The sequence below is a fragment of the Labeo rohita genome, chromosome 8 (genome assembly GCF_022985175.1).
Source record: "Labeo rohita strain BAU-BD-2019 chromosome 8, IGBB_LRoh.1.0, whole genome shotgun sequence".
In the NCBI taxonomy this organism is placed as follows: Eukaryota; Metazoa; Chordata; class Actinopteri; order Cypriniformes; family Cyprinidae; genus Labeo; species Labeo rohita.
Window position 1 is genome coordinate 1,643,756 of NC_066876.1, and position 27,999 is coordinate 1,671,754.

Here is a 27,999-nt window from a genome sequence, read left to right on the forward strand (position 1 = left end):
ACAGACCGCATTTCACGAATGATAAATATTGTTGTGTAAATATTTTTAAAATCGCGCTTTCCAGTGTGGCGGGGTGGTGAATGTGCAGTCGCGAATCGCGCGATAGGCCCTTTGTTCGATCGCTTCAGTTCCTGGTGTTATTCAGTGTGTGTGATGATCAGAATTCATAAAGGATCCAGTTATTGAGCTCAGGCCCTTCTGATCTGAATTAAACTCATCTCAGTGTGAATTCTTACTCTCGGAGTGAGCGTGAAATCTGCCCTGGACTCTGGAGGAGTAAGTGTTTACTACAAAACACGTTCACCTGTTAGAGATCTGTTTGTGTGTGTAATATTAACCACAAGATCACATAGAAACTCATATGTTATATGATCCTTTTTTTTATATTTGACGCATTTGTAAAAGAAAAGCGAGTTTGCACACAGTCAGTCACTAACAAAAACTGCCGCGGAGATACCATGTTTTTTTATTTACCATGGTAATGCTACAGTATTCTTTGACTTTAGTTTCAAGTAAGCTGCATAAAGCGTAATGTTTAAATGTAAGTGCGTGTTTTCAAACAGACTGAGATGAGATGAAAGCACACGCTGTAGTTTGATTGGTGTTGTTTTGTTTCGCTGCTCAAACACATCGTGACATAATGGAGGGAAAATCATGGTACGGTGCAACAGTGTCACTTCAGTCACTTCCAGGCTGTTGTTTGCCCTTCTTGGTATTTAATAGCCATTTTGTGGTTAAAACCACTTATTTTGATGGAATGCTGTGGCTTACTGGTTAAAACATGATTTAGTAATTGAAAGGATAGAGGTTTGAACCTGGAGTGGTCTATATGCAGTCATATCCATTAGCATTCCCATTCATCTCAGTGGCAAATGTGCCATCTTTTCGATTGGCTGATGGTACTACAAGTATGTTAACATTATTAAAACTGCCAGTGATTGGGCCGTAGACATGAAGCTGCAGGTGATCACTGTAGTATTACAGCTCTGTTGTGAAACAAATGTACCTGCTCTTAAGTCAAATATTGGCACTGTTCATTAATGGATTGGTGTAATAAAGTCAAATCTAGCAAAAGCCTTTTTGTCATCCTCGTAGATGTAAGCCGGACCTGTTGGTGACTCTGCAGCGTGCATTGTCGGGATGGGGCTGGACTTTGACGTTAAGACGTTCTGCCACAACCTGCGGGCGACCAAGCCGCCCTACGAGTGCCCGGTGGAAAGCTGCCGTAAGGTCTACAAAAGCTACAGCGGCATCGAGTACCACCTCTACCACTATGACCACGACAACCCGCCTCCGCCCCAGGGCACCCCTCAGAAGAAGCGCAAGGGCCGACCGCCACGGGCCAGCATGTCGGGTTCTGGCGACGGCCCCGATTCTAGCACGGGTTCGGGGGTTACCGGGCAGGGCACCACGCCGGGCAGCCCCGCCGAACGCTCGGAGCGCTCGCACTCGCCCGTCAGAGAGACCATGACCCACGCCGAAGCCCAGCGCATGGTGGAGCTGGAGATCCGCGGGCGAGTTCACCGCATCAGCATCTTCGAGAACCTGGATGTGCTTTCGGAGGAGGACAGCGGTGCCGAAGACCCACCGTCGTCAGGAACGGGCGGCTCGGCGGCGTGTAACGGTGGCGGCGGCGGTGAGGCCGGGGGAATCGGGAAAGACAGATTGGACGGTTCTGCTGCCAATGGGGAGAAAGGGCCCCAGAAAACAGGAAAGCACAAGAGTAAAGACAAAAAGAAGGACAGCAGCTCGCACCATCACATGAACCCGCCCGTCAAGCTGCCCGAGGTGGTGTTTCGAGAGCTGGATCAGGAGAGACCGGACGCACCCCCTCGACCCACGTCTTACTACAGGTACAGTCCTGCCTATGCCAACCACCGTCAAACACTTGCTAGACACATGTGGGTTGTTGATGTGACATGGAGTTTTCACTGTCCCACAAGATATAAATGAATATAATTAATATTGTCGCTATTTAAAATCCAGTAAATCATTAAGCATTTCTTATGTTCTTTGTTCTTTGCTCAATTTTTTATTTTTTTGAGACAAGTCTTAAAATTGTCCCATGGTGTGACTGTCTCGACATTACAACTTTTATAAATTAAAAAGAAAAGCTTAAAAATGTTAATAAATACCTCCGGCATAATTGTGCAAGTGTCTGTTTTAGTAAATAGCAATCGTTTTTTCCATCCATATATTTCTGAAAGTGTAGAAACTTGAAATATTTTGTCTCTGAAAACCATGTCCTCTGGCGTGACTCCATATCCTGATTTTTAAATCAGCCAATTCCAGAGAAAACTATTATTAGTTGAAGGACCCCATTCATGATCATGTTAGTGAAGCCCCTTGTCCAGCCCATGATGTGTGCACATGGTGTAATTTTGTCTCAGAATTGTTCAAATATTTTACTATTTTAAAATATTTTTTTGAAACCACTACAAAAGTGTTATTTTTTGTTGTCCTTTGGTGCAGCCACCCCTAAATTATATTTTTATATTGAATCTTTATATTACTACATAATCATGGAAAATTGTGCAAATGTGTCTTGCTAACTGCTAATGACAGGTTAGCTCGGAATAGCAAGATCATTAATTGACAAAAAATGCTGAAACGTCCTTTGGTGTGACAGATAATGTACCTGGCCTGTACAGTCACAGAGCAAAGATGTCACACCAGGGAGGCTAGAAGAGTTTCAGTAACATACTGATTGACTAAGAGACTGAATTTTGTTGATCAAAATTATTTAGTTTTGTTTTGTTTTGTTTTTTTTCTTAATTTTTGTTATGTGACAGCATAGGACAAATTTATGGTACAGTTCTGTAAACAAAAAACGACAACAAAAAAACACCATGAAAGAATTGAAGTTAGGGACCCATTATGTTTTCTCAAGGATCAGGCTTTACACTACATAAATAAATATATGCATAAATAATATTTGTACAAAAAAAGCATTTTTACTGCCTATTTGGCAGCTGTCCAGATAACTGTGTGTGTGTATGTAATCACTACAGTAGGTGTAGATGTGTGATGGGTTTTGAAGTTGGTAAATAGGATGTTGTACTTTCTGAATACATGTTTGTTCTGATAATGTGAACTAATAATGCACTAATACGAAATGTGAAATTGGCATGAAACTGAAAAAACCTTCATCTTTCTGCTCTAAAAGAAGGAGGGAAAGTTAATGTTTTTCATTACAGATTATGAGGACATATGAATTAAATTATACGCATGGATGAAGTATTACTATAAAAAATGCAGTGTTTGGGAAAAAATAAGAATTGTCTATTCTGATTTCATGGTTTCATTTCTAGTAATGTTTTTGCCCTGATAATTAATTAAAACTTATGGTATGTATATATGTGAAGTGAAAGGCAAGTTGATTTTTGGAAAGCGAGAGGTGTTTTGGAATTGTTTGTATTATTGTAGTTCTGTGTCCTGAAGTGTAGATGGCAGTCATTATATACTGCAAGTTGACAAAACTACTGCTGCTGTAATAGATAGTACACACACGTGACACAGACAGTGTGTAGATGAGAGATTTGTGATGCGTGTGAACAGTGCAGTGATTGATTGTTATAGATGAAAGCTGAACGTCTTGTATTTTTTCCTGTATTTTGACATTATTCAATAATATATCTCAATATTTTTGCATTTAGACCCCTCCATGACAAAGACACGATCTTGATATTGTTGCAGACTACATATGAACTGCAGAATCAACATATTTAAAAAAGAATAAACTAGACATGGTGACAACGTAGTTGAACACAAAGAACATATTAAATCATATTTATTATATAAGGTACCAATGAAAAACATGAATTACAAAAATATGAAAATGTTACAGAAAGTGCAGTCTTCCTACAAGAAGAAGAACAAAAACACACATTAAGAGGAAAAGGAAACATGTTACGTATTGCATAGAATAAGTGGCAGCTCTGTTAGTGCACAGATGCACAGATCTGATCTGACAAACAGCTGCAGATTTTATGTCCAGTTCGTTGCTGTGGTTGTTACCGTCATCATCACATTTTCAGAATCAGTCCAGCATGTAAATACGGCTGTCAGTCCAGAAACTGCAGTGTGTAGCTAGCAGCATGACAAATAAAACTTTTATTTAAATTGTGAATGGGTAATAAATAGAAAGCATGAACTCACTGACAAAGCTCTGTACTGTTGTGTAAACAGCTGTTATGATCAGTAAAGCTGTCTGCACTGCACAATGAATCTCTTATTTACATGCTGTTTACGTATTGTCGGTTGTAATGAAAGGCTTTGTGATTTTGTAGAACGGTCAGTACCAATATACTAAAATTGTCATGTTGCTTGGTTTCTCTGCTGTAGACTCCATTAGTGAACAATTGTTTTTGTTTTTTTTTATTGAATGATACTGATGGCTGTCAGATTCATTCATGAAAATGTAATGGCTTTCTCCACCTCTAAAATGGTGTTTCTTTCAGCTCATGTCACCCAGTCTAGAAACGGTGTTGTCCACTGTTGTCCAGGCTGCTATTGTGACTGATAGTTGTTGTAGTATAGTAATGCTGGTTGACAAGCTGACATGAAATAATAATCTTTTCTTCTCTATTGTGATATTTCCAAATAAAACGGCTTCTCAAATGAGACTAAAATGTTCTGTGGGACTTGACTTTGTCCATTGGGATTGAACTGGATGCTTGTGGTTTGCTAATTGCTGTGATCTGTGTGAGTGATAGGCTGCTGGAGGGTTTACTGCTGATTTATTTGTTGATTATTGTCATATTATAGAGCTGTTGTTGCAAAACGGGAAGTTAATGTTTTGATTAAAGATTACAAGGACACATTTAAAAAAAAAAAAACATAAAGATGTGCATGCATAAGTCATTTATAACTAGGGCCCTATGGTTTCCGCCTTGTGTCATAAAAACGGAATTTACTGAATAACGTAGAATGTCACGAAATTTGTTAAAGTTTGAATGAATTAATCAAAAGTAGGTCATTACGCTGAAATCTTTTATTTACTACACACACTGAAGTGCGCGTGACGCTCACAGTAATTTTGGCATCTGTCATCTCACTAAATGAGGACATAAATACATGGACAATAACTGCTGAGAGTTACTTTATTAACATTTGACCGTTCCATTTTAGGAAAACTAGCATTATATCATATACACACAGAAATGTAAAGGTAGACACGGCAAGCCGTCAAAATAAAAGTCCCATTTAACTTGAAGACATTGTGCCAGAAATATATTACTACTTTCAATAATTAAAGATAAATTAAATTAATGTTTTAAGCCTTCGTTTGATAACCAGAACATTTTAAATACACAACACAGAATTACTGAGGTTAAAAAAACCTTTCATAATGCTAGTTTAGGAATAAATTTGAATAAATTAAGTATGCATTCAAATAATTAGACATGCTAAAACACAGAATTTGATAACAATAAAACATATGGTGAGAAAAAATAAAACATTTTATAGGGCCCCAAACATGTCATTTTGGTTAAACCTTTATTAAATTGATGTGAAATTGTATAAGTTTTGTGATTTTAATTAATTAGACATGCTCTTTGATTAATACTATTTAATTTAACTGTTAAAAAGAAGTTGAGAAAAATTTTAATGGGGAAAAACGGAATCCAGAAAAATGAAAATGGAAAAAACAGAAAAATAAAATGGAATTTGGGAGAAAATAAAATGGATTTCATAGGGCCCTATATAACAAACACCGCAGGATTCCATAAAAAGTAAGAATTGTCTGTTTTGATTGCATGGTGACTTTAAAGTAAAGGTTAGGCCAATAATGGGACATGAGGAAAGATCTCAAATAAAATTTTGTGACACTTTGATGGTGAACTTGTCCTTCATCCTCCACGTCCTGGTCACCGTCTGATCAATGGATAAAATCTAATTCTCTCAGAAATGTCTCTGCATTGACCTTAGAGGACATGTGTGGTTTATTTTTGTTTGTTATGAGGTATGAATGTAACGCTGTGGCGCCAGGTTCTTCACTCTTCCTGCTTCTCCTTCACCTCCTCTCAGGTACATCGATAAGTCTGCTGAGGAGCTGGACGAGGAGGTGGAGTACGACATAGACGAGGAAGACTACATCTGGCTGGACATCATGAATGACAGGCGTCGTGCTGACGGGGTGGCGCCCATCCCTCAGGAGGTCTTCGAGTATCTGATGGACCGACTGGAGAAGGAGTCCTACTTTGAGAGTCACAACAAGGTGAGCTGTGCTTCAGTCAGCCTGAGAGTTGCTTTCTAAACTAAACTTCAGTGTCCTAGCATAGTGGAATGAAAACTAGTTTCAAATGGACAAAAATAGGATAAGCGTTTTTTTAGTCTGACGCTGTGTAAATACGAGAGTGCTGTTATATATTGATTTAAAAACTTTAAACTCTTACTGTCAGAACAACATCATGATAGTGTCTTGTATAAACAGATGTGGATGACAGTGCTATCTGATTCATAATCACAAGCTTTTTGTCAATGTTTTAAGTCATGTTTATTTAAGACAATTAATAATTTGACTTTCGGAAAAACGATTTGCTGGATTTAAAGTTGATGCAGTACCAAAATTTGAAATGCTATTGAAATGCTATCGCAATACTGAGTCACAATAATGTTTATTAAAGCTGAGTGTTTTTTTTTCTTGGATTAATATAAAACTATTTGCAAGGTGATTCAGTTTAACCAAAAATTAAAACTGGACTTGAAAACATCACTATATATTTTTAAAGAAACCTAACAGATTTCTGTTCTTCCATTAAGTGTAACCAAATAGGTGATGCTTAGTGAAGTAAGTAAGTAAGTTAGTAAAGACATTGTAATTAAGTGGTTTAACTCAAGACTTCCAACATGATTTTTATAATATGAACCGATTTAATTTAGCATTCTATTCATTGTTAAACATTTATCAACACACTTACTTAAAGCACAAAAAAAGTGATGGGCGATATGGGCTTAAAAAAGTATCAGAATAATTTCTGGTCTTATTGCAATAACGATATGAATGAAGATAATTGAGGGAGTCCTGTTTCTTTAAGTATTATCTTTCCTATTTTTACCCAAAATAGAGCATAATTGAGTACACGCGTACAATAATGACTGTTTAATTCACTGGAAGCCGGAGGCCGCCCTTGCGCAGAAACTCCACACATGCTTTATAGCAGAAGTAATAGTACTGACTCTAATCAAGTTATCACTGCAGCTGAATAAAACGCAGATAGAGGAATTTTAATTGAGGAAACTTGACAATAAACATACGATTGCTATAATATATGGTTTGTCTGTGTTCTTCAAGCAATCTTGGGGACTTTTATACGGATAAAAGTAGGCCTTTATTTATAATACAACGCTAATCGACATAGCTTTTATAATACTATAAAATAGTATGATTTCTGCCTTATTCTGTGATATGAAGCCACGTCTGATCGCAGAAGGTTATTTTAAACGCTCGACTATGTTTTGAAGTTAATTTAGAGAAAAAGCATGTCAATAAATGATATCTTTGTTGGACAACAGGTTTGTAAACGGGCTCAATCATACACATAAAAAACTATATTGCACACGTGCTACTGTAGACTTTATTGTTGTTATCACGGGAAGAGTAATTGCTATCGTGGGGGACATTTTTACCGCATATATATCGCAAACGGTAAGATATCGCCCTTTCCTACTGCAGCTCAAATGTGTATGCTTGAACCAGTGAGGGTTGTATGTACTATATGTGACCCTGGACCACAAAACCAGTCATAAGCGTCAGTTTTTTTCCGAAATTGAGATTTATGCACAGTCTGAAAGCTGAATAAATAAGCTTTCCATTGATGTATGGTTTGTTAGGATAGGGCAACATTTGGCCGAGATACAACAATTTAAAAATCTGGAACCTGAGGGTGCATAAAAATCAAAATATAGAGAAAATCACCTTTAAAGTTGTCCATATGAAGTTCTTAGCAATACATATTACTAATCAAAAATTACGTTTTGATATATTTACAGTAGGAATTTTACTAAATATCTTCATGGAACATGATCTTTACTTATTTTCCTAATGTTTTTTGGCATAAAACAAAAATCTATAATTTTGACCCATACAATGTATTTTTGGCTACTGCTACAAATATATCCCAGCGACTTAATATGTCACATATGTGATGTATTCATTATAGGTTTATACATTAATAAATTATGTCTGTTTATTATATAAAACAATCATTTCTTTTTATAAGACTTGAATAAAATGAACTTATATGCATTATGAGCTTTCTGAAGTGTCAGGGTTTTAGGATGGACTTTTTGGGTGAACTATCCCTTTAAGACATATCCACTGTGTTTACATGAATACTTGCCAAAATGGGTATTTGACCGTGCAAGATGTGAAGAACTCGCTGTGTGACAAATTGCTTCATGTGTTGCAAAGACAAAAACGAGAGTGTCATTTGTATTGTCTTTGTAATCGTTGGAAGTTAAAATCATAATTGAAAATAAAATTTGATTAAGCTCTAGATGACATCACTGTTGACATTTGGATGGTTTTATGGATTGAGGCACGCTCGCACACACACACACGTGATTGACGATGCTCATGCGCTCCTGCAGGGTGACCCCAGCTCTCTGATCGATGAAGATGCCGTGTGCTGTATCTGTAACGACGGCGAGTGTCAGAACAGCAACGTCATCCTGTTCTGCGACATGTGTAACCTGGCAGTGCATCAGGAGTGCTACGGCGTTCCCTACATCCCCGAGGGCCAGTGGCTGTGCCGCCGCTGCCTGCAGTCGCCCTCCAGAGCCGTGGACTGTGCCCTCTGCCCCAACAAGGGCGGTGCTTTCAAGCAGACGGACGACGCGCGCTGGGCTCATGTGGTGTGTGCTCTCTGGATTCCTGAGGTGAGTGGCCCGTGTGTCTGTGTGTGACGTTCAGTGTCTGCAGCGGATAACGATTCTTAAAGAACTAAGAAAGGTGTGATTGTCTTGGTCTGTGTCTTGCATGTGGAGGGACTGTGATGGTGTCTGCTGAATTTCATTTCTTCACCCTTTTCCTGCTTTGCTCTGGCATCGACTCACATTAATGAACATTTACTCCAGAGGATGAAGAGTCTTTGATGTGTGTTAAAGTCTTTTAAATGCATGACTCCTCTTGAAATTGCTGTTAAAAATATTGGCCTTTTGGTACAGTTACATTTGGTTCCAATTCAGTACAGTTTAGTTCCAATTTACATGCTCTTGAATCTTTTGGACGGTAATCAGTTGCAATATGTCAGTTTTTCTTAAGGAAAATACCTTCTCAACTAAAGCTGTAAACTACACTGGAAACCCTGTCAGTTGGTGCATTACTATAATATTAAAGGTTAAGCTTAAACTATTATATTTGATTGCTATGTAATTTTAGATATAATAATCAAACACTCAGATAAAACTTAAATGTATACAAGCATTTAAGTTGCACATAAGGCTGTTTTTATATCAACTTTTTAATGATATAATTGTTTGTCCTCAATTTGTTGCTGAAATATAAACATTTAAGCAGTATAAATATATATATATATATATATATATACATACATATATATATATATATATATATATATATATATATATGTATGTATATATATATATGTATATATATGTGTATATATATATATATATATATATATATATATATATATATATATATATATATATATATATATATATATATATATATATATATATATATATATATATATATATATATGTATATATATATATATATATATAAATAATATATATTTTTAATGAATTTATGTATTTTTATGCAATATTATTATGTGTTAGCGCTTCATCACATTATGTACATATCCAGGTGTTGTTTTCCTCATTTCATTTCCCTTTTTTCTTTCAGGTGTGTTTTGCTAATACGGTCTTCCTGGAGCCCATCGACAGCATCGAGCACATCCCTCCCGCCCGCTGGAAGCTGACCTGCTATATCTGTAAGCAGCGCGGCTCCGGCGCCTGCATCCAGTGCCACAAAGCTAACTGCTACACTGCCTTCCACGTCACCTGCGCTCAACAGGCCGGCCTCTACATGAAGATGGAGCCCGTGCGCGAGACCGGCGCTAACGGGACTTCGTTTAGCGTGCGCAAAACAGCCTACTGTGACATCCACACGCCACCAGGCTCCGCCCGTCCACTGGGAGGTGTGGGAGGGGCCAGTATGGGCTCCTCCCACAGTGAAGGCGAGGCAGAGGATGAGGAGGATGTGGCAGGCGGCGAGGAGGACGGGAAGGGCTGGAGCTCGGAGCGCGCAAAGAGGGCGAAAGCAAAGTCACGGCTGAAGATGAAAAGGGCCAGAAAGATACTGGCCGAGAGGAGAGCGGCCGCACCGGTGGTGTCAGTGCCGTGTATTCCACCACACAAGTATGCACGATATTTGCTTTGATCCCAAAATTATATTAAAACGCTTGGCATACTCTCATGTACTCTTGTAGGATACAGTGAATTTCTTAAAGACTCATCCGAGTCTTATTTTGCACCCAAAATCTAAAGAGCTTCAAATTCTCATTACTGTAATGTTTTGTTGCTGTAACTAATGACACTAATGGCCCCAGTATATTTCAAGTGAAATCAAAGAATGTACATGTGTTTAGCAAGTGTGTTTTGGAGCTTTAATGGCTTTTTAGGAAATGTAATGAAATGCGCAAAGCGCTTTCTGACATGAAGCGTATTCTGGAGCACTCCACAAGCGCTAGTGTGAACGAGCAGATGGAGCTGAGAGTGTCTTGTCTTCTGCTTTAGGTTGAGTAAAATCACTAGTAACCTGACGGTGCAGAGGAAGAGTCAGTTCATGCAGAGGCTGCACAGCTACTGGACGCTGAAGAGACAGAGCCGCAACGGCGTTCCTCTCCTGCGGCGTCTCCAGACACACCTGCAGTCCCAGCGCAACGCTGAGCCGCTCCCCGTCACGGTTAGTGCACGTGAAGATTCGCTGAATGGATACGAAATACGAGGATGAACTTTCTTGCTGACACTAGTTTTGTTTGTTTGAACAGAGGGACGGCCAGGAAAAACACTCGATGTTGAAAGAGCAGTTGAAAGCGTGGCAGAGACTCCGTCACGACCTGGAACGAGCCCGACTGCTGGTGGAGCTCATCCGCAAGAGAGAGAAACTCAAGAGAGAGACTGTAAGAGACATTGTCCCTAAAAATGAGAGAGAATACACGTGAAAATGCTCTGGTCAAACAGTTTTCAGCAAAAACACTTTACTGTGTAAACTCCTACTATGTCTAGAAACATCATTTGTTGTTGAATTTGACTTGCGTCTATGTTGTTATGACTAACGAGTATTTCTGTGTTTGTTTAGATCAAGGTGCAGGAGTTGGCATTAGAGATGCAGCTGACTCCATTCCTGGTGTTGTTGCGGAGCACTCTGGAACAGTTGCAGGAGCGTGACACCAATAACTTCTTCACTGAGCCTGTACCTTTAAGTGAGGTACTCACACACAAACACACACACAGAGCCCATACAGAAGGACATTTTTGTAATAATAGTCATTTAACACGATGACACATTTTGAGGTCTACATTCCCAGTTTTATCACACTGTGAGATTTAATTTTGTAGTCATTTAAGTAGTTGTTTTATATACAGTAGTCAACATTTGAAGTGGATCAAAACCTTTCATCAAAGTTGATCTAAAACCAAAACAATACCGTTCTTGTCTTAGGACAACTTTAATGAACTTTTTTGATCCATTTCAAATCAGGGCTTAAAAACAGGGAAAAAAAAATTCAATCCGTTCACTCCGAGCAGAATTGATATTTGATGTTTTCTTTACTCAAAAAAAAAGAAAAAACAAACAGGAAAAGATCTGGTATCTTAAACTGCTGCACTTTAGTCACAGCCAATACAGCATAATCTTTTCAAGATTTTGGCCAAATGTAGGCTGCTAAACAAAAGAAAAAAATCTGTTAATGCTTTAAAGCGGTCATCGGATGCAGACTTCACTTTTACATGTTGTTTGAACATTAATGTGTGTTGTCAGTGTATGTACAAATCTACCCTATAGTGATAAAAATCCATGCAGTGGTTTTTAATTAATCTGTAAAATAATATCCTCTATCCCCTTCTCATATGCCTGTCGGTGTGGCATTTTTAAAGATATTTTAATCTGTCAATGATTTAAAGGAGAAGTCCACTTCCAGAACAAAGATTCACATATAATGTACTCACTCCCTTGTCATCCAAGATGTTCATGTCTTTCTTTCTTCAGTCGTAAAGAAATTATGTTTTTTGAGGAAAATATTTCTGCATTTTTCTCCATATAATGGACTGATATGGTGCCCCGAGTTTGAACTTCCAAAATGCAGTTTAAATGCAGCTTCAAACGATCACAAATGCAGATGTAAACAATCCCAGCCGAAGAAGAAGGGTCTTATCACTAAAAAAACATAATTTCTTTATGACTGAAGAAAGAAAGATATGAACATCTTGGATGAAAAGGGGATGAGTACATTATCTGTACATTTTTGTTCTGGAAGTGGACCTCTCCTTTAAGTGCCATATTTCATGTATAGGCCTATATATTTCTTTTTATGTAAGCCTATAGTTTTATTCTGTTTTCTCCATTCACAGAAGCACTGCTGGAGCGTGTGATCTGTTGAATCCATCTTACATTATCCTCGGATAAACTAACGGCGGTGCATTGCCATTGCGACATGATGAGCTGACAGCTGATCATGGGCATTTCACTCGTGGGATGTGTCAGCTCACATTTGCATAGGCCGTACTACTTGAATTCGTGATTGGCTGACAGCAAAATTCAAATAGTGAATGGAACGTAATGTTATTAACCGGTTAATGGGCATTTCAAATTTTTGATTTTGTTTGGAACTATAAAAGTCTGTTTCTGGTTTTCATTTTCGTTCTTTGAACCAGTTCAGAGCCCTGCTTCAAATGTTGTCTACTATAGATGAATATTTTTTTTCATTTTTTCAGTTGTTTTCTGCCATCTATATAGCTGTGATAGCTGGCATGGTGCTAAATTGTAAACAATCAGTCAATAGCCTGAGTTGGAAATCTTTCTACTGCTTTTTTTTTTTTTTTTTTAACATGATGTGAAGCTGTTTTTGCACTGTTGCCAGAATTGCCATCTATTATGTAGTTCTCTGAACACTTCAGATGTAATCCTTACTGTAAATGTATTTGTTTCTCGGTCTTCTCCAGGTCCCAGATTACCTGGACCACATCGAGCGGCCCATGGATTTCCAGACCATGTGGAAGTGTTTAGAGTCGCATCGCTATCTCAGCTTTGAAGCTTTCGAGGGTGACTTTCTGTTGATCGTCAACAACTGTTTGAAGTACAACGCCAAAGACACGGTTTTCTACCGCGCCGCGCTGCGATTGCGAGAAGTGGGTGGCGCTGTTTTACGACATGCTCGCAGACAGGCGGAGAGAATAGGTTTTGATTACGAGACGGGCATGCATCTCCCTCGAGAGCCGAGCCCAGATTCACCGCACGAACGAGAGAGAGATCGAGAAAGAGACAAAGAGAGAGAACGAGAAAGATCAGCATCACTCATTGATGACGGTGAGTTGGCTTTCTGTATTAAAGTTTTTTTGTATATTATCTAACAAAAACCTTTATACATGGTACATTTTTGGAAATATGATTAGGATAGGATAAATGTTGTGTTTTGTTCTCTTTTCCTCGGACAGATTTCCTGACGGACACCCGGCGGCGTGTGCCTGTAGATGAGCAGCTGCAGATCCTGCAGGCGCGCTACGATGAGGTCATGTCTGGGAAACACAGCATCGGTCAGTCGCGGCGAGCTAAAACCCTGAAGAAAGAGATGACTGTCTTAAAGCGGAAAATGGCCCACCAGCGCGAGGGCATCTGTGGCATGGGCAACCACGATTCGGGCCTGTCGCTGGAGCGCGGCTCGGTCCTCGCGCACCACGCCTCAGGGGGAAACCGTCACGATGAAGGAGAGAGCAGCAGCCACGAAATCGGTGGCAAAGGTCAGAAAATACCACTAACAGCTGTGAACCAACCTCAGATAACACTGATTGAGCCGCTTGTTGAGGAAAGGTGTGCTGTTAGTTTACAAAACAATCAGACTTGAGATTTTCCCCCTGGTGGAGAATAAAAGATTAAATAGGTTGTTTGCACATGACGTCATTGCTGTGGCGCGAAATGCAGCTGGAGGGCAGGAAGTGATATTTCTCCATAGGAATCACCAGCAGAAACTCAAAAATGCCTATGTTTTGCGTTGTTTATGGATGCTCAAATCGGTCAAACCGAGAAACCACAAAATATTTTTTATCATGTATGAAAATTTGCTGTTCATAAAGGCCGAAAGGCAAGAAATTGACTGAAAAGTGCAGGAAAAAGTGGCTTGTAAACCTCCGTCTGTGGTCAGGAGGAGAGTCGGATAATGCTTGCGTGTGCAAATGGTTAAGAAAATATATAATAATATGTTAAGATATTAATAAAGAAATATATAAATATATACAGGGCGAGACGGTGAGAATTCACCTAATGCTAAATGCCACATGTAGACACAATGTAAGATATTATATTTGTAGTTCCGAGAGCGTCGTTGATTATAACGGAACATTGATTATAGTCTAGAAAGTGAGCAAATAGCGCTTTTATATAGTCACTAAAAAGCTGTGACTCACTTCAATTTATCGCAATCTCACAAGGTTCAGTTGTAATCAACTGCGAATATAATATCTTATTTGCGTTGTATGTACGTGTGGCATTTAGCATTGAGTGAATTCTCACTGTCTCACCCTGTATCTATTTATTTATTTCTTTATATCTTAATATTAATCTTTTATTAACCACTAGCACACACAAGCATTATCTGACTCTCCTCCTGACCGCAGATGCAGGTTTACAAGCCACTTTTGCCAGTTTTTTTCAGTCAATTTTTGCCTTTTCCTCCTTATGTAACAGCAGATGTTCATAGACGATATGAAATAAAATTTCTCGATTTGACTGATTTCCATAAACAACTGAAAACATAGTCATTTTGAGATTCTGCTATTGATTCCTATAGAGAAAAATCACTTCCTGCCCTCCAGCTGCATTTCGCGCGTCCTCAGAATCACGTGATTGCAAACAACCTATAAATTGCATTAAAGGAGGGTCCCGAGCCATATCACAGTAGCACCCAGAATACTTTTAACACTGTGGTGGTGTTTTTCATGGCCAAACACCATTAATATTTTCTTCAGAAAATAAGAAAATCTAGGTTCTAGATGTTTTTTTTGTTCTTTTATGTAGTATGTGAATATGAATATCATTTAGATCATCTAGACTAGTACATTACAGCATCCAATAAACTTTGGATTTCAAGTATGAAGACTTTTATGACCACACAAAGCAGGGTATTTGTATCATTATTATTAAACATATGTAATATTTAAACACATGAATAAAATGTTGACTGGAATGGTTGAGCACTAGTCATAGATAACACATCTCAGTTAAAATGTATAGTGTTTTTTCTTTGTTTAAATTAAAGAAGCTCCCATAAAATGACCATAAAAGTCATTTAATTGGCCACAAAAAGCTGATATATATACTGTTGGATTGAACTGAATCTCAAAACATGACTGTGATTCTTTTTAAATGGACACATTTTTATTGCTTTTTCTTCTCTCTGTAGATCTGAGCACATCGTCTTCTGCTCTGGCCCCTGAAGTGGGTCGGCGTACCTCTGTCCTCTTCTCCAAGAAGAACCCTAAAGCCGCGGGGCCTCCCAAGAGGCCGGGTCGACCCCCTAAGAACCGAGAGGTACTGCATGGGCCGGGGGTGCTGGGTTCCAGTCCAATAGGCCCACCGCAGCTCCCCTCTCTCACCCCGTCCCGCAAGAGACCCCACAGTCCCCAGTCCAGCTCCAGCTCGGAGTCCGACAGCGAACACGATCACCTCATACTGGGTACGTCTGCACCACTGATATATGATACTGGCTTTGTTCCATACACTCAGAAGTGTGCTTCTGTAGACAGCAGGCGTCACAGCTGCTCTGAGACAGCATCATACCTGACATGGAGCTTAATACATGACAGGTTCAGATGGCTCTATATAGGCAATAATTCACGTAACAGCACTCCTCATATGAAGCATGAAGCTCCAACCCATGTTCCTAAGAAAACTTAACTTAAGTCAGGGAAAAAAAGGGGACTCAACCCTCTTTTTAGTTGTGATATACGGCCTTAGTCTAAATTACATTCACACTGGTGTTTTATAATAATAATAATAATAATAATAATAATACATTTTATTATTGTTATTCCTGTGACTGTAATAGCCATATATTGTAAAACAATTGCACTGTAAAATAAATGAAAATGAATATTTCATAGGAATATTATTTTTGCTATAAACTACAGTAGGGAATACAATACTTTTTTTTCCTAATTTCTACACTTGAAAGAGATATTTTGAATTTAGACTGCAGTAGCAATACCCATTTAAACCACTCGCTGTCAGCAATTCATTCTGCACTTTTATTTCAGACCGCTTTTATTTTAAAGGAAAACAGCTTCAGTAAAAAAACAGGCTTACAAAAACGCTTCTCACTACAATCTAGTGAAATGCTGTAATCATCTGCCACATAAATAAAGCATAACTGGAGTCCGTTGTGTTCCCAAACACGTGCTTAACTCACAGCACATGCAATAAACGAGTTCACTGCGTTCATTAACTGTGAAGTGAGCCGTTCTGAGGCGCAGAAAACACCGGATCACGAGCTGATCGCCTGAAAGTGCGTGTGTGCTTTGCTTTGAAATGCACAGCAAAAACAGACTTGATGAAGGGATTAAGCCATATAGTGCTGTTGGTTTTAGTTCATTTGACAGATACTGTGTCAAAGCATAATGGCCCAAAACACAACTTTTAAAACCCTGTATGTTAGAATATTTTAAAAAAATCCACTCTTTTTGCCTGGACGACCTATATTGTTTCATATTGTCATGTGACCACGATAATATCAAGACAGTTTTGCTATCACGATACCACATTATTGATAATATGGTTGTCTCCCTATTACATACAGTATGTAAGTTGTAAAACAACAAACAAACTCTCAATACTGTCGATTAATGCTTTTGCTGTTGTAATAATGACTATTAATGTTGATTAAGAGCATACAGATGTTTTTGTGTTGTGGTAAAGGCACGTCATGTTCTTTAGCTACTCAAACCAATCTTGGAAGTGCTGAAACATGAATATGAATTAACATTGAATTAGTAGCTTAGAACATGATTGAATATATTGGTTTTTTTATGCATTAGAAAATCAAAACTTCACATTAAGTAGTATGATAAAATGTGTTCAAAAAAAGATTCAAACTGGAAATAAATTACAGGAGTGAGCAAAGAATGTTCCCCATCACTGAAGCTCTTCATAATTTATGTGTAGCGCAGGTTCTGCATTTTTGCAAAAAAAAACTCCCATTATAATCTCTGATGATCCCTACACTAAAAAGTGAATCTCTTACTCCCATCATGAACAACACAGTGCAAATATGTTGCCAGGATTTGCAAGTGTGCAGCACAGCAGATTTCTTCACTGCTTACTCTGACTGGCTCGTCACGTGTCACGTGTGACTTAAGTAATGCTCAGTGCTGCCAAAAATGTGTTAACTGACACATTTAATTATTACGATTCACTTTAAGCATGACACTCATAAGTAACTGAGTTTAATAGTGCAGGAGTAGCTTTTGCCCCTTATCTTGAATTTGAGGGGCATTTTTGCCCCAAGCCATCAATAACTTTTGTCCCTGGCCTCCATACAGTCTCTGGCTTCACTTTCATCAAATTGTCAGGTTAAATTTGCATATGAAGGGTAAATGTCACAAGTCACACAGTCATGCATAGCCAAACACTGTGTGGTGCACATCACGGTTTAAGCAGACAGTGGCGACGAGAACGAGTACATCTGTGATCGGTGATACGACCCCGTGTTCATATGGGCATGCGGAAGAGTCCTGCCGCTTTCAGTAGTGGCTTTGGCAGATGTGCCGTGACATTCTCAGTTTAGCACAATTCTACATTTGTTTTGCCGCTGAGAGACTTCTGCAGCTTTTCACTGAATCCTGCTGTTTAAACGGGATGCTTGTCAAAGTTTCAATTGTCACCGCTCATATTCACACGCTGACTGAGGAAACTCCCACACTCCTCTGTGAGTCAGATGTTTTCTGTAAAGAGGCTTGAATGCTGGGAAGTCCCCACCAGCAGACGACTCATGAAGACACCAGAATGGAAAACAATGCCTGGTCTGCCAAGAAAAAAAATCAACTGTTTACTCTTTCTGTGGAAAAACGAGGAAATTTGAGCATGCAGCTCTTTCCTGTAGAGCGGCTATGGAGGCCCTTATAAGATATATGACATCTGTATGATTGCAGGTTTAATCCTGTCATTTACTTGTCAGTAGGCGTGTTTCCATTACAGATTTGTGCAAAACTTTGGCAATATTTTATAAATGCAGATAAAAAAGTATTTCAAAATGACAGTGTTTCCATTAACCGATGTTATGTGACTAAAAAGTCATTTGTTCCTCTCCCAGTAAGTCATGGCAACGGATTTCGGTGGGATTTGGATGGATTTTGGCCTTATTTAATTGAAAGAGGCATATACGTGCATCTTTACAGAAGCACTGCGGAGAGCCGCTTCAGAAACATGTGCAGTGCTGCTGGTATAAACATAACGTCAGCTCCAGTGACCGCGTCTGAGCCATTACACACCGGAAAAGCGTGCAGCGCACGCGCATTAATATCAGGGAAAGCCCCTTATACTTGAGACCGGCTACGTGTGAAGTGTTTCTTGGAGTTTATAGTATGTTGAAGAATGATCATATGACTTTTTACGTGTGCCATGTGACCAGTAAATGCGAAAAAGCTATTTCCATTGCAGTTTTGCAAAATATTCCTTTTTCGAATTGCCTAAAAAAAACACCTCATGCAAGCGTAATAACTTTTTTGTGATATATGGGAGTTTTTGCTAAATTGATGCGTTTCCATTAGGCGTATTTTCAATTCGCAATTTAAATTTGTGCATCTTGAAGGATAATACAAACGCGCCTACTGATGCACATTGCTGAAGAGTAAAGCACATGAAGAACCACAGAAGTAGGGCTTGTCCTCCAGCAGACATGTCAGTGTAACAGGGTTTCTTCTCATGCTGTGCTCCTCTCAGATCTTCACAGTAATGGTTTTGGTGGAAGCGGTCAGCCGAAAACCGAGAGTTTCCTGGTGTACAGGAACGAGCGCAGTCTGCCGCGCTCCAGCTCCGACTCCGAGTCCACCAGCAGCAGCAGCAGCAGCGCCGCGTCCGACAGGACCAGGTACGCACGCTGTTGCTTCACTTTAAATCAGCAGCACAGTCATAGGGAAATATAAGGTGAACTGTTTTGCTTGCACACAAAGTTTGCAGTCCAGTGATGAACAAAAAGCTGCTGATGTGTTTGAAAAGAGTGGGTTGACGTGTGAATCGGGTTTCACTCCTGCACGAGGAGGTTGTGAACGTAGCTCTGTTGTTTTTCTCTTGGCAGCACCACTCCGTCTAAACAGGGCCGTGGAAAAGCCTCGTTCTCACGCTCGGCCTTTCAGGAGGACAGCAGCGAGGAAACGTCCGGCACGGAGAACGACTCGTACTCCATGGGAGGATCCAGAGGAGTGTCTCACTGTGAGTGCAGCAGACGTGAGCATCAGACTGGCCTGCGTGCGATCTGTCTGTGGTCTGACGTGTGTGTGTGTTTGCAGTGGTTCGGGGCCGGGGCCGCTCTGGATGCTGGATGAGCTCAGATGACTACAGCTCCCTGGATGCTCTGGATCTGGTGTGGGCCAAGTGCAGAGGATACCCATCATACCCCGCTCTGGTGAGTGTCACACTGCATGTTCTTGTCCATGAAAGTTGCACCTAAAGCAGACTTCAAGGCAAGTGGTGCTTTCACTACGCTTTAATTTGATCTCAGTGAACATGCTTGAGTCATGTTTTATTCCAAACAGAAGAATGAAGCAGCAGACATTTTGAAGAATATATTGCTCCTTACTCCAGCTGAATAATTTTAAATTTAGTTTGGCACAATGTTGCATTCAATGAATGAAAAGAAATGCCTCTGTTTCTGCTCCAGACATTTGACAGGATAATCCTGGAGGCTGTCGTAAAAACTCGGCCACTAAAGTTTCCATATGCTGACATTGGTTTGTTACAACCCCAGATTTCAAAGAGACTCGTTAACAAAGGGGTTAAGCAACCTAAAACAGGACTCGCTACTTAAGCAAATCAATTCTCTATTTATTAAGAATCAGAATTCCAGAGTCACGTAAATAATGGCAACTTTAAGAAAAAATTAACAACTTATGAAAAAAAACCAAAAAGCAAATCGAACAGATCAAATAAACACACAAACATAGATCAACAACAACCAAACACAACGCAAAACAAAACTGCATGACTCCTGGCTCATGGCTGAATAAGACGCGTACAGACCTCTTCATTCTCAAGCCTTTTACAAGGCCGCAGTATACCACAAGTGCACACGAGGCTTCTCAACAAGTACGGGCCATGCTCACACGGAGCTCAAGGAAAAACCAGATCTGCCACGGGCTGGAAAACAAAGAGCCACACCACTTCCCCCAACCCCAACGCCACTTCCGCTTATAAGCCAACAGCTCTCCACCGAATTGGGCGTAGGTGAAGGGCGGAGTTATCTAAAGAAAAAGAGAAAAAATATTAATTAATTAATACACACACACACAAACAAAACCATACATGCATAACTCCGAAAAAAAAAAAAAAATTTAATTAAATGATAAACTTTACCGTAACAGTTTGACCAAATTAGGAGGTGTGTTCAGATGTGTACATAAAACTATTAAGACAGGTTAACTAAAATAAAATATCATGCATGTGTGGTACAGTGCATATACAGTGCACAGCATAAATGAGTACACCACCTCTAAAACTGAACAAATTCAGCAATTACTTTTTGCTTAGAAGACATGTTAGGATTCTTTAGAGATGTTATGTTCCAACAAGCCTGCGTGATCAATTACCGAAGAAGAATGTCAAAATTATTCAGGAAAATACGATTTTCTTATCAAAGTGATAAAATGTTGTGTTGCAAAAATGAGTACACCCTCCTGAAAATTACTAAATAAAACTTAAAAAAAAAAAAAAAATTAAGTGTAGGTTTAAGCCAATTTTTGATCAGCAGGTAAATATATTGAACCAAAACTTTTAAATACAAGTAATTTCCTGGCCATTAATAGTGTTATATAGCCTACTGAATCATACACAGACTTAATGCTGGCAACAATGGAACCACTTGGGAGAAAACTGTCAGGAGATTTATTTCTTAGCATAAAAGAGGACAATGGTTATTACAAAATTATTATTTTAAGTGTAAAAATATTGCAGAAGTAGCACTGACATTTAAAAACAATGGACTTGTGACCTGGCTTCTGAAACAATCAGGTCTTCACTTTAAGTTTTCATTTAATGATGAGTGAATTTTGGCTAAAATAGCAATTTTGGGAAAAATAGCAGGAGAAATACCATGCAAGTGTCTCAGAGCCGGCAAAAAGAGTGACACTTTATCTCACAGAGTCCGACACAGCCTGCAGAAGTGACATGGATGGTTGTTGCCACCACTAAAATTACCTACTGTAGCCAGAGCACTCATTTAACCTCTTCCAAGACCCATATTTACAAAATATAGACTTCTGGGAATCCATACTCTGATCTCAAGAGACCAAGTCAATCATTTCGGATCCAGACCCATCCAAAATGTTCTGTTGTTGCTGGAGGAGGAGTACAGTGTGAAGCGTCTGGTTCCCACAGTGACGTTCAGTGGTAGTAAAGCTCTTCTATAGGGATGTATGAGTGCTGAAGGTGTGAGGGAGTTGTGTTTTATCAATGCTGTCATGAAGTCACACACCACTGTGTGATGTAAAACAAAAAACTAAAACAGACAATGCTACCCTCCCCTCAGTTTCTGCATTATTGGGCATTTTGCCAGTATAACAATGAAGATATTCATTCTCTCAAGGAAATCCTTCAGTGGACATGTATTTTACTCAGTCTTAACACTCCTGAGCAGCTGTGTGGGATTCTGTAGAGACGAGCTGAGCAAAACTCCCTGTTAAAGACCAGTGCATTTAAGAAGGTCGACCTCCAGGAGTTAAACAGGACAAATGTGAAAATTTGTCGTGAACTTGTACTCTCAGTGCCTAGAAGGGTCAGAGCAGTATATTTAAAGTTCTGGAGGACATATTAAGTACTAGAATATTATACATTTGCTGAATTTCATTTCTGCAATCCTTCATTTAAACAAAATTGGTTAATTTACTTATTTTACAGAAGATATTGGCATGTATTTTGTTGTTTTTATGAAGTATATGTTTAATATATTTCAGTTTTGCCATCTTTCCATTATTTATTTTAGCGATCATTAAGAAAATACATCTTTTATATTTATTCAGAGGGGGTGTACTCATTTATGCTGTGCACTGTATTTAAAATGATTTTATCTCTATGCTCTTGAAAGTTTTTTTTTTTTTTTTTTTCCCTGGCTAACTGAAAATCTGTGCACATGCCTTTCCTGAGGTGCATGTCATTTCATCTTATGTTGCACCTCTCTCTGTAATTAATTTTGTAGTAAGCTGATCAGAGGAGAAATGCTTCCATCTGAACTGCAGAGCTAAAAAAAACCAATAGTTTTAGTTTCATCATAACATTTGAAAAACCACAAACTGTCAAAAAACATAAAACCACAAACGGTCAAAAACAAAGGAAAACCACAATCAGCCCCCAAAAAAAGTATTTGATGTTTTTTCAAACAACTCATTGTGATGGAGCACAGCAAATTTTGTTTTTCCATTGGCATTACTGTGATGATGTAGGTATATCGTTCTGAGATGGATCGTTTCCAATACAGCAGCAGTGAAGGGATCGGTGTGCAGGAACTCAAAGCACTTAAGTAACACTGTGGATCAATAAATAAGCCAAAATAATCAAATGGATCTGACTGTAGCACTTCACCTGTAATGAGTCATGTTGACTTTGTGTGAAAATTCTGCTGCCTCTACGGTGACTGAAGTCACTGCAGGCCAGAAGGTGCTGTAGCTGTGTGTGTCCAGCAGAGGACGCTTTGGTCCACTCTTCTCATGTTGAGACATGCGATATCTTTCCCACAGATCATTGATCCCAAGATGCCACGAGAGGGCGTGTTCCACCGGGGCGTCCCGATTCCGGTGCCACCTCTAGAAGTGCTGAAGCTAGGAGAGCAGATGACACAGGAGGCGCGGGAACATCTCTTCCTCGTGCTCTTCTTTGATAACAAGAGGACCTGGTTAGTCATGCACTTGTGTTCTTCCTCATGACAACTTGTTTTAACCACATACACACAAATGCATAGGTGTCTTTGTTTAGAAGTGTGCCAAAAATGTTCATACTAATAAGAGAAAACCTTAACTACACTACCATTCAAAGGTTTGGGCTCAGATTTTTGTTTGTTTTTGAAAGAAAATACTGTTTTTGATCAAGGATGCATTAAATAGATCAAAAGTGTCGGTAGAGACATTTATAATGTCACCAAATATTATTATTTCAAATACATGCTGTTGCTTTCTCTTTATCTTTGAATCCTGAAAAATAAAATGTGTGACAGTTTCCACAAAACTATTGTGCAGGACAACTGTTTTCAGCACTGAGAATCAGAAATGTTTGTTGAGCAGCAAATCAGCATATCATAATGATTTCTGAAGGGAAATGTGACACTGAAGACTGGAGTAATGATGCTGAAAATTCAGCTGCGCATCACAGAAATATATTGCAGTTTGCAGTTTAACAGATATTTACAGCTGTTTGAAATTGTAAGATTATTTTATGCAGCCTTGATATGCGTAAAAGACTCTTACCAACCACAAAACTTTAAATGGTAGTCTAACAAACATTGCAAATATTTGCAAATGTTAATTTTCTTTTGATTGCTTTTAAAGTTCTTTAAGTCAGGTGAATTGAGAGAGAAATGTTTTGGAGTATTTTTTTTTTTTTTTTTTTTTTTTTTTTTTTTAGAAAGAAATGTTCCTGTGCTGGTGGAAACTGCATCTGTCAGAAATGTGCAAGCGCTAATTTTCTTCATGTTTTGATGTGTGGAAGATTCCTCACATCACAGCAGCAACATGCGGCGCAGCAGCACACACTCGTAGAAACTTCTGTTGGTAATTTTTCCACCGAGGTAGCAGATGTGACAGATCTTTTTTTTTTTGTTTGTTTGTTTTTTTAGCGGTTTATATCTTTGATCTCTGAATCTTCACGTCACTGGCTCCAGCAAGGGTCAGATGTTTATTCTTAAATTCACATTTAAAACCTACAAATGCGTCATTCTCATATATTTCACAGTTAAGCACATTTCGCTGTAATTGCTGCACCATAATGCCCAAAATATCTCATTCTCATTACTGTGTAAAAGTTCTAGTTTTGAGTGGGGTTTTGGTAATTTTCCTGCAATTTAATGGTGATTATTCTTAATGATCACAGTCATTAATGTAGTACCGGGGGTTTTCCTAAATCATCATGGCAAATGTAGGAGTGGGTTAATGTGCCAAATATACACTGAAAACATTACAATCTCAGAGTGCGAAACAACATCTTAATGATCTTTGTCATTACAAGCGGCTCTAAAATACTAGTTGATGTTGATCCGCTTTGACCTTCTCGTGAGAGTGCCGTAACCCCGTCAGCATCTCTGAACATCCTGTGTGGCAAATGGAGAGAAATAGGCCAGAGGAAGTGAACATGCTGTAGAGAGCAGAAAGTACATGTGAATGAGAAAAGAAACACTAAATGTGTGTGTGTTTGCAGGCAATGGCTGCCGCGCTCCAAACTGGTTCCACTGGGCGTCAATCAGGATCTGGACAAAGAGAAGATGCTGGAAGGCCGAAAGTCGAACATCAGGAAGTCCGTTCAGGTGGCGTATCACCGCGCCATGCAGCACCGCAACAAAGTCCAGGGCGACCCCAGCAGCGACACGAGCGACAGCGACTGAACGGACGCGACTGTGGACGGTGATGCATTTCAACTGAAACACACTCAAATACTCTCTACTCTGGTGCTAAAGCGCTTCGAGCCCGGTGTTAAAGACTCGCACGTCAGACGTGCGGTCGGGATGTGTGTTAAACGTTAGATGTGGCTGTATGTGACTGCAGTCAGAGATACACAGTCCATTTACCTCACACTACAGCCAGTATTGAAGATTTGATGAACACACTCTTTGTCAGACCTCTGCTTACGGCAGCAAAACACATCCTCGCTCGAACAGCGATTCCAAACCGCGACCCCAAATCCAGCAGACCCGAACGGCGCGGTCTGCTGCGTGCGCGTGAGCGCGAGTCCTTGTGAATGTTGGTAGATGAGGCTGACGTGAAAAGCATGCTACACATTTATGCAGAGGATGCAGAAAATGCACAAGTGAAACATGATGATGTATTTATTTGTTCTTCCAAATGACATTTATTCCAAACGACCCTTATCTTCCCATGAACACGCCATCGGCTCGTGAAACGGTGTATCTGTCGGTGTTTGTTGTGTATATTTCTCTCGTGCTCTGTATTGTTCGTTGAGAACCGATGAACGAATCCATGACTAACTGTTGTCTGATCATGTGCCAGTTCTGTCACTGTAGAATTTTTATATATATATAAATAATACATGCGATAGACTTTAATAAAAAAAAAGGTTTGAGTTTTGTACGTTTCGTCTTTTTTTTTTTTTTTTTTTTTTTCATACTTTTTTTTTTTTCTTCAATGGGCAAACAATATACTCAATTTACAGATAATTAAATGTTTTGTAAACCTCTCCCCCAGCCCACCCAAACAACATGTCAGGTACAATTATTTGTAAATTGCTATTGTAGATCTAACAAACACAATAGATACAATAAACTTAAAATGAGAGAAAAAAAAGAGAAAGATATCACAAAATATAACAGAATAAATAATTTACATTCTTACAATGCGTCTCACCACAGGGATTTTAGAGAACCTCTAGAAATGCCAAATATCTACTCACCTTCTTTTTTTTTTTTTTTAAATCTAATCTATATGACATTTTTTTCATATGCTGCCTCCTTCCCCAGTTCTGCAACTCATTCTTAAAAAGATGTTGAACATGCTGGCCGTCATCCCCTCATAATAATTTGTCTCCCTATCATAATACCTATTGAATCCACTCGGCCATCTCAACATCAGCACTTAATAAAACTGGGTCTCCTAAGATGTAAATATTAGGACAGAATGAAAAGCAGCATCCTGACACATCTTGAATATAGTTATGAACCTCCAAAATTCTTGTATTTTAGAACAGGACCACAGAGCATGCACCAGGTCTCCGTTTTCGCTCTCACATCTCCATCATTCAGCAGAGTCCTTCAGACTAAGCCTGAAAAGCCTACTCAGGGTCCAGTAAAAAACGATTTAATATTTTGAATTGTATAAGTCTTACTCTAAGATTCCTTGACATTACTTTAAAATTTTGACAGATTTTAATCCAATGTTCGTCACTAAATGTACAATTTAAATCCAGACCATTTTAAATGCAGAATGGAACTACAACCTGCCTTGTCCATTAACCATCTGTAATATACTGAAACTTTGTGTCCTCTACCATATGCTGTTAGAATTATAGACAAATTATTATCCTATCCTGGAGCTTGGCCAGTCCTAAAAGTGCCACATAATAGATGTCTAAACTGTAAATATCTCCAAAATTGCATTTTATTAAGGCCAAAAGTTTGAGTTAATTGGCTAAATGATTTCAAAGTGTCATTCTCATAAACATCCACTAACTTTATCCATTCCTTCCAGAAAACAGTTGACTTTCCGATACACAGTTTGGGATTCAACCAAATGCTTGAAGCTGTGTTCAGGAAGGGGTTAAACTTAAATACTTTTGCTGTTCTCTTCCAAATTGATTGGCGATGTGATATTATTGGGTGAGACTTTTTTTGAGGTAATTTAATGGACAAGCACTGTAGTGGTGGAAGGGGAGGTAGGATAGCTCGTTCAACATTAAACCAAGGTGGGGCCCTCCCTGGGGGAAGGGACCAATGAGCTAAATGTCTCAAGCTGAAGGCATACCAAGCATGTCAACCAGCTATTGCAGCTTAATAATAAGAAATGGGTGTGAAATGGCAGCACTCAAATCTTAGTAATTCCTGTTACATAACCAAACCATCAAGTTCATTAGTTCTGATTAGTAGGATTAACTGTAATGCTGTGTTCTGCTCATTTTTCTTTTTCCTGAAAATGCTAAATACTATTATTGCATTAGACCAAAATTTTCCACTGAGGATTTACATGGCACCGTTTTTTTTTTTTTTTTTTTTTTGCTGTACAGAATCCCCAAACTTTGCTAAATTTACTGTAACAGATTTTGTGCTTCAACAAACTCTCAACAAGCGACAAGATTGAAGCTATTAATCATTAGGAGTTACATGCAGAAGCCATCCGCACATCCGGATAGGGGTTCATTTAAATACTAATTATTAGGCAATATTGACAGACATGCTTGGAACACCGAATACATTTGTGACAGAGGAGTACATGTAGGAGACGAAGCAGAACCTGTTTATGACTGACTCACACCGGTAAGACAGGTTATTCAGAGCTGTCCTTAGCCGCTGCTCTCCTCATAAAGCCCACACGCCCTCAGGCCGTGTAACCCAAACCAGACGAGGGATCAGATCTGTATTTGTTCCTCGTTCATTCTGGTTCGGGTTTGTCCACTAACCCTGCGTCTTAGACTGTAATTACTACCTGCTCAGCATATGGACTTTATTAACACTTACATACTGATCCTGCATACAGAATTGTGATTGGTCTTCTGTTCTTGGCATATGCATAACTCTAGTCATTTTCCTCGTATAAAGCAAAGTGACTGCTCAGGGTGGTAAACTATACACTATATAACTACTACTTATTCAGCAATAACGTGAAACAGGTTGCATT

At 39.1% G+C, this 27,999-nt stretch overlaps 1 protein-coding gene across 1 annotated transcript; it reads left to right on the forward strand.

Moving 5' to 3' along the window:
• On the forward strand, positions 1–25,743 carry brpf1 (bromodomain and PHD finger containing, 1). The gene is made up of 16 exons (XM_051117754.1): positions 1–276; positions 1,096–1,853; positions 6,031–6,220; positions 8,596–8,883; positions 9,878–10,392; positions 10,771–10,939; positions 11,025–11,156; positions 11,336–11,464; positions 13,198–13,561; positions 13,690–13,992; positions 15,651–15,923; positions 19,184–19,331; positions 19,539–19,672; positions 19,750–19,865; positions 23,188–23,342; positions 24,857–25,743. The coding sequence occupies exons 2-16, from the start codon at positions 1,141–1,143 to the stop codon at positions 25,038–25,040; spliced, it is 3,813 nt and encodes a 1,270-aa protein (XP_050973711.1). The 5' UTR covers positions 1–276; positions 1,096–1,140; the 3' UTR covers positions 25,041–25,743.
• The last annotated feature ends 2,256 nt before the right edge of the window (positions 25,744–27,999 follow it).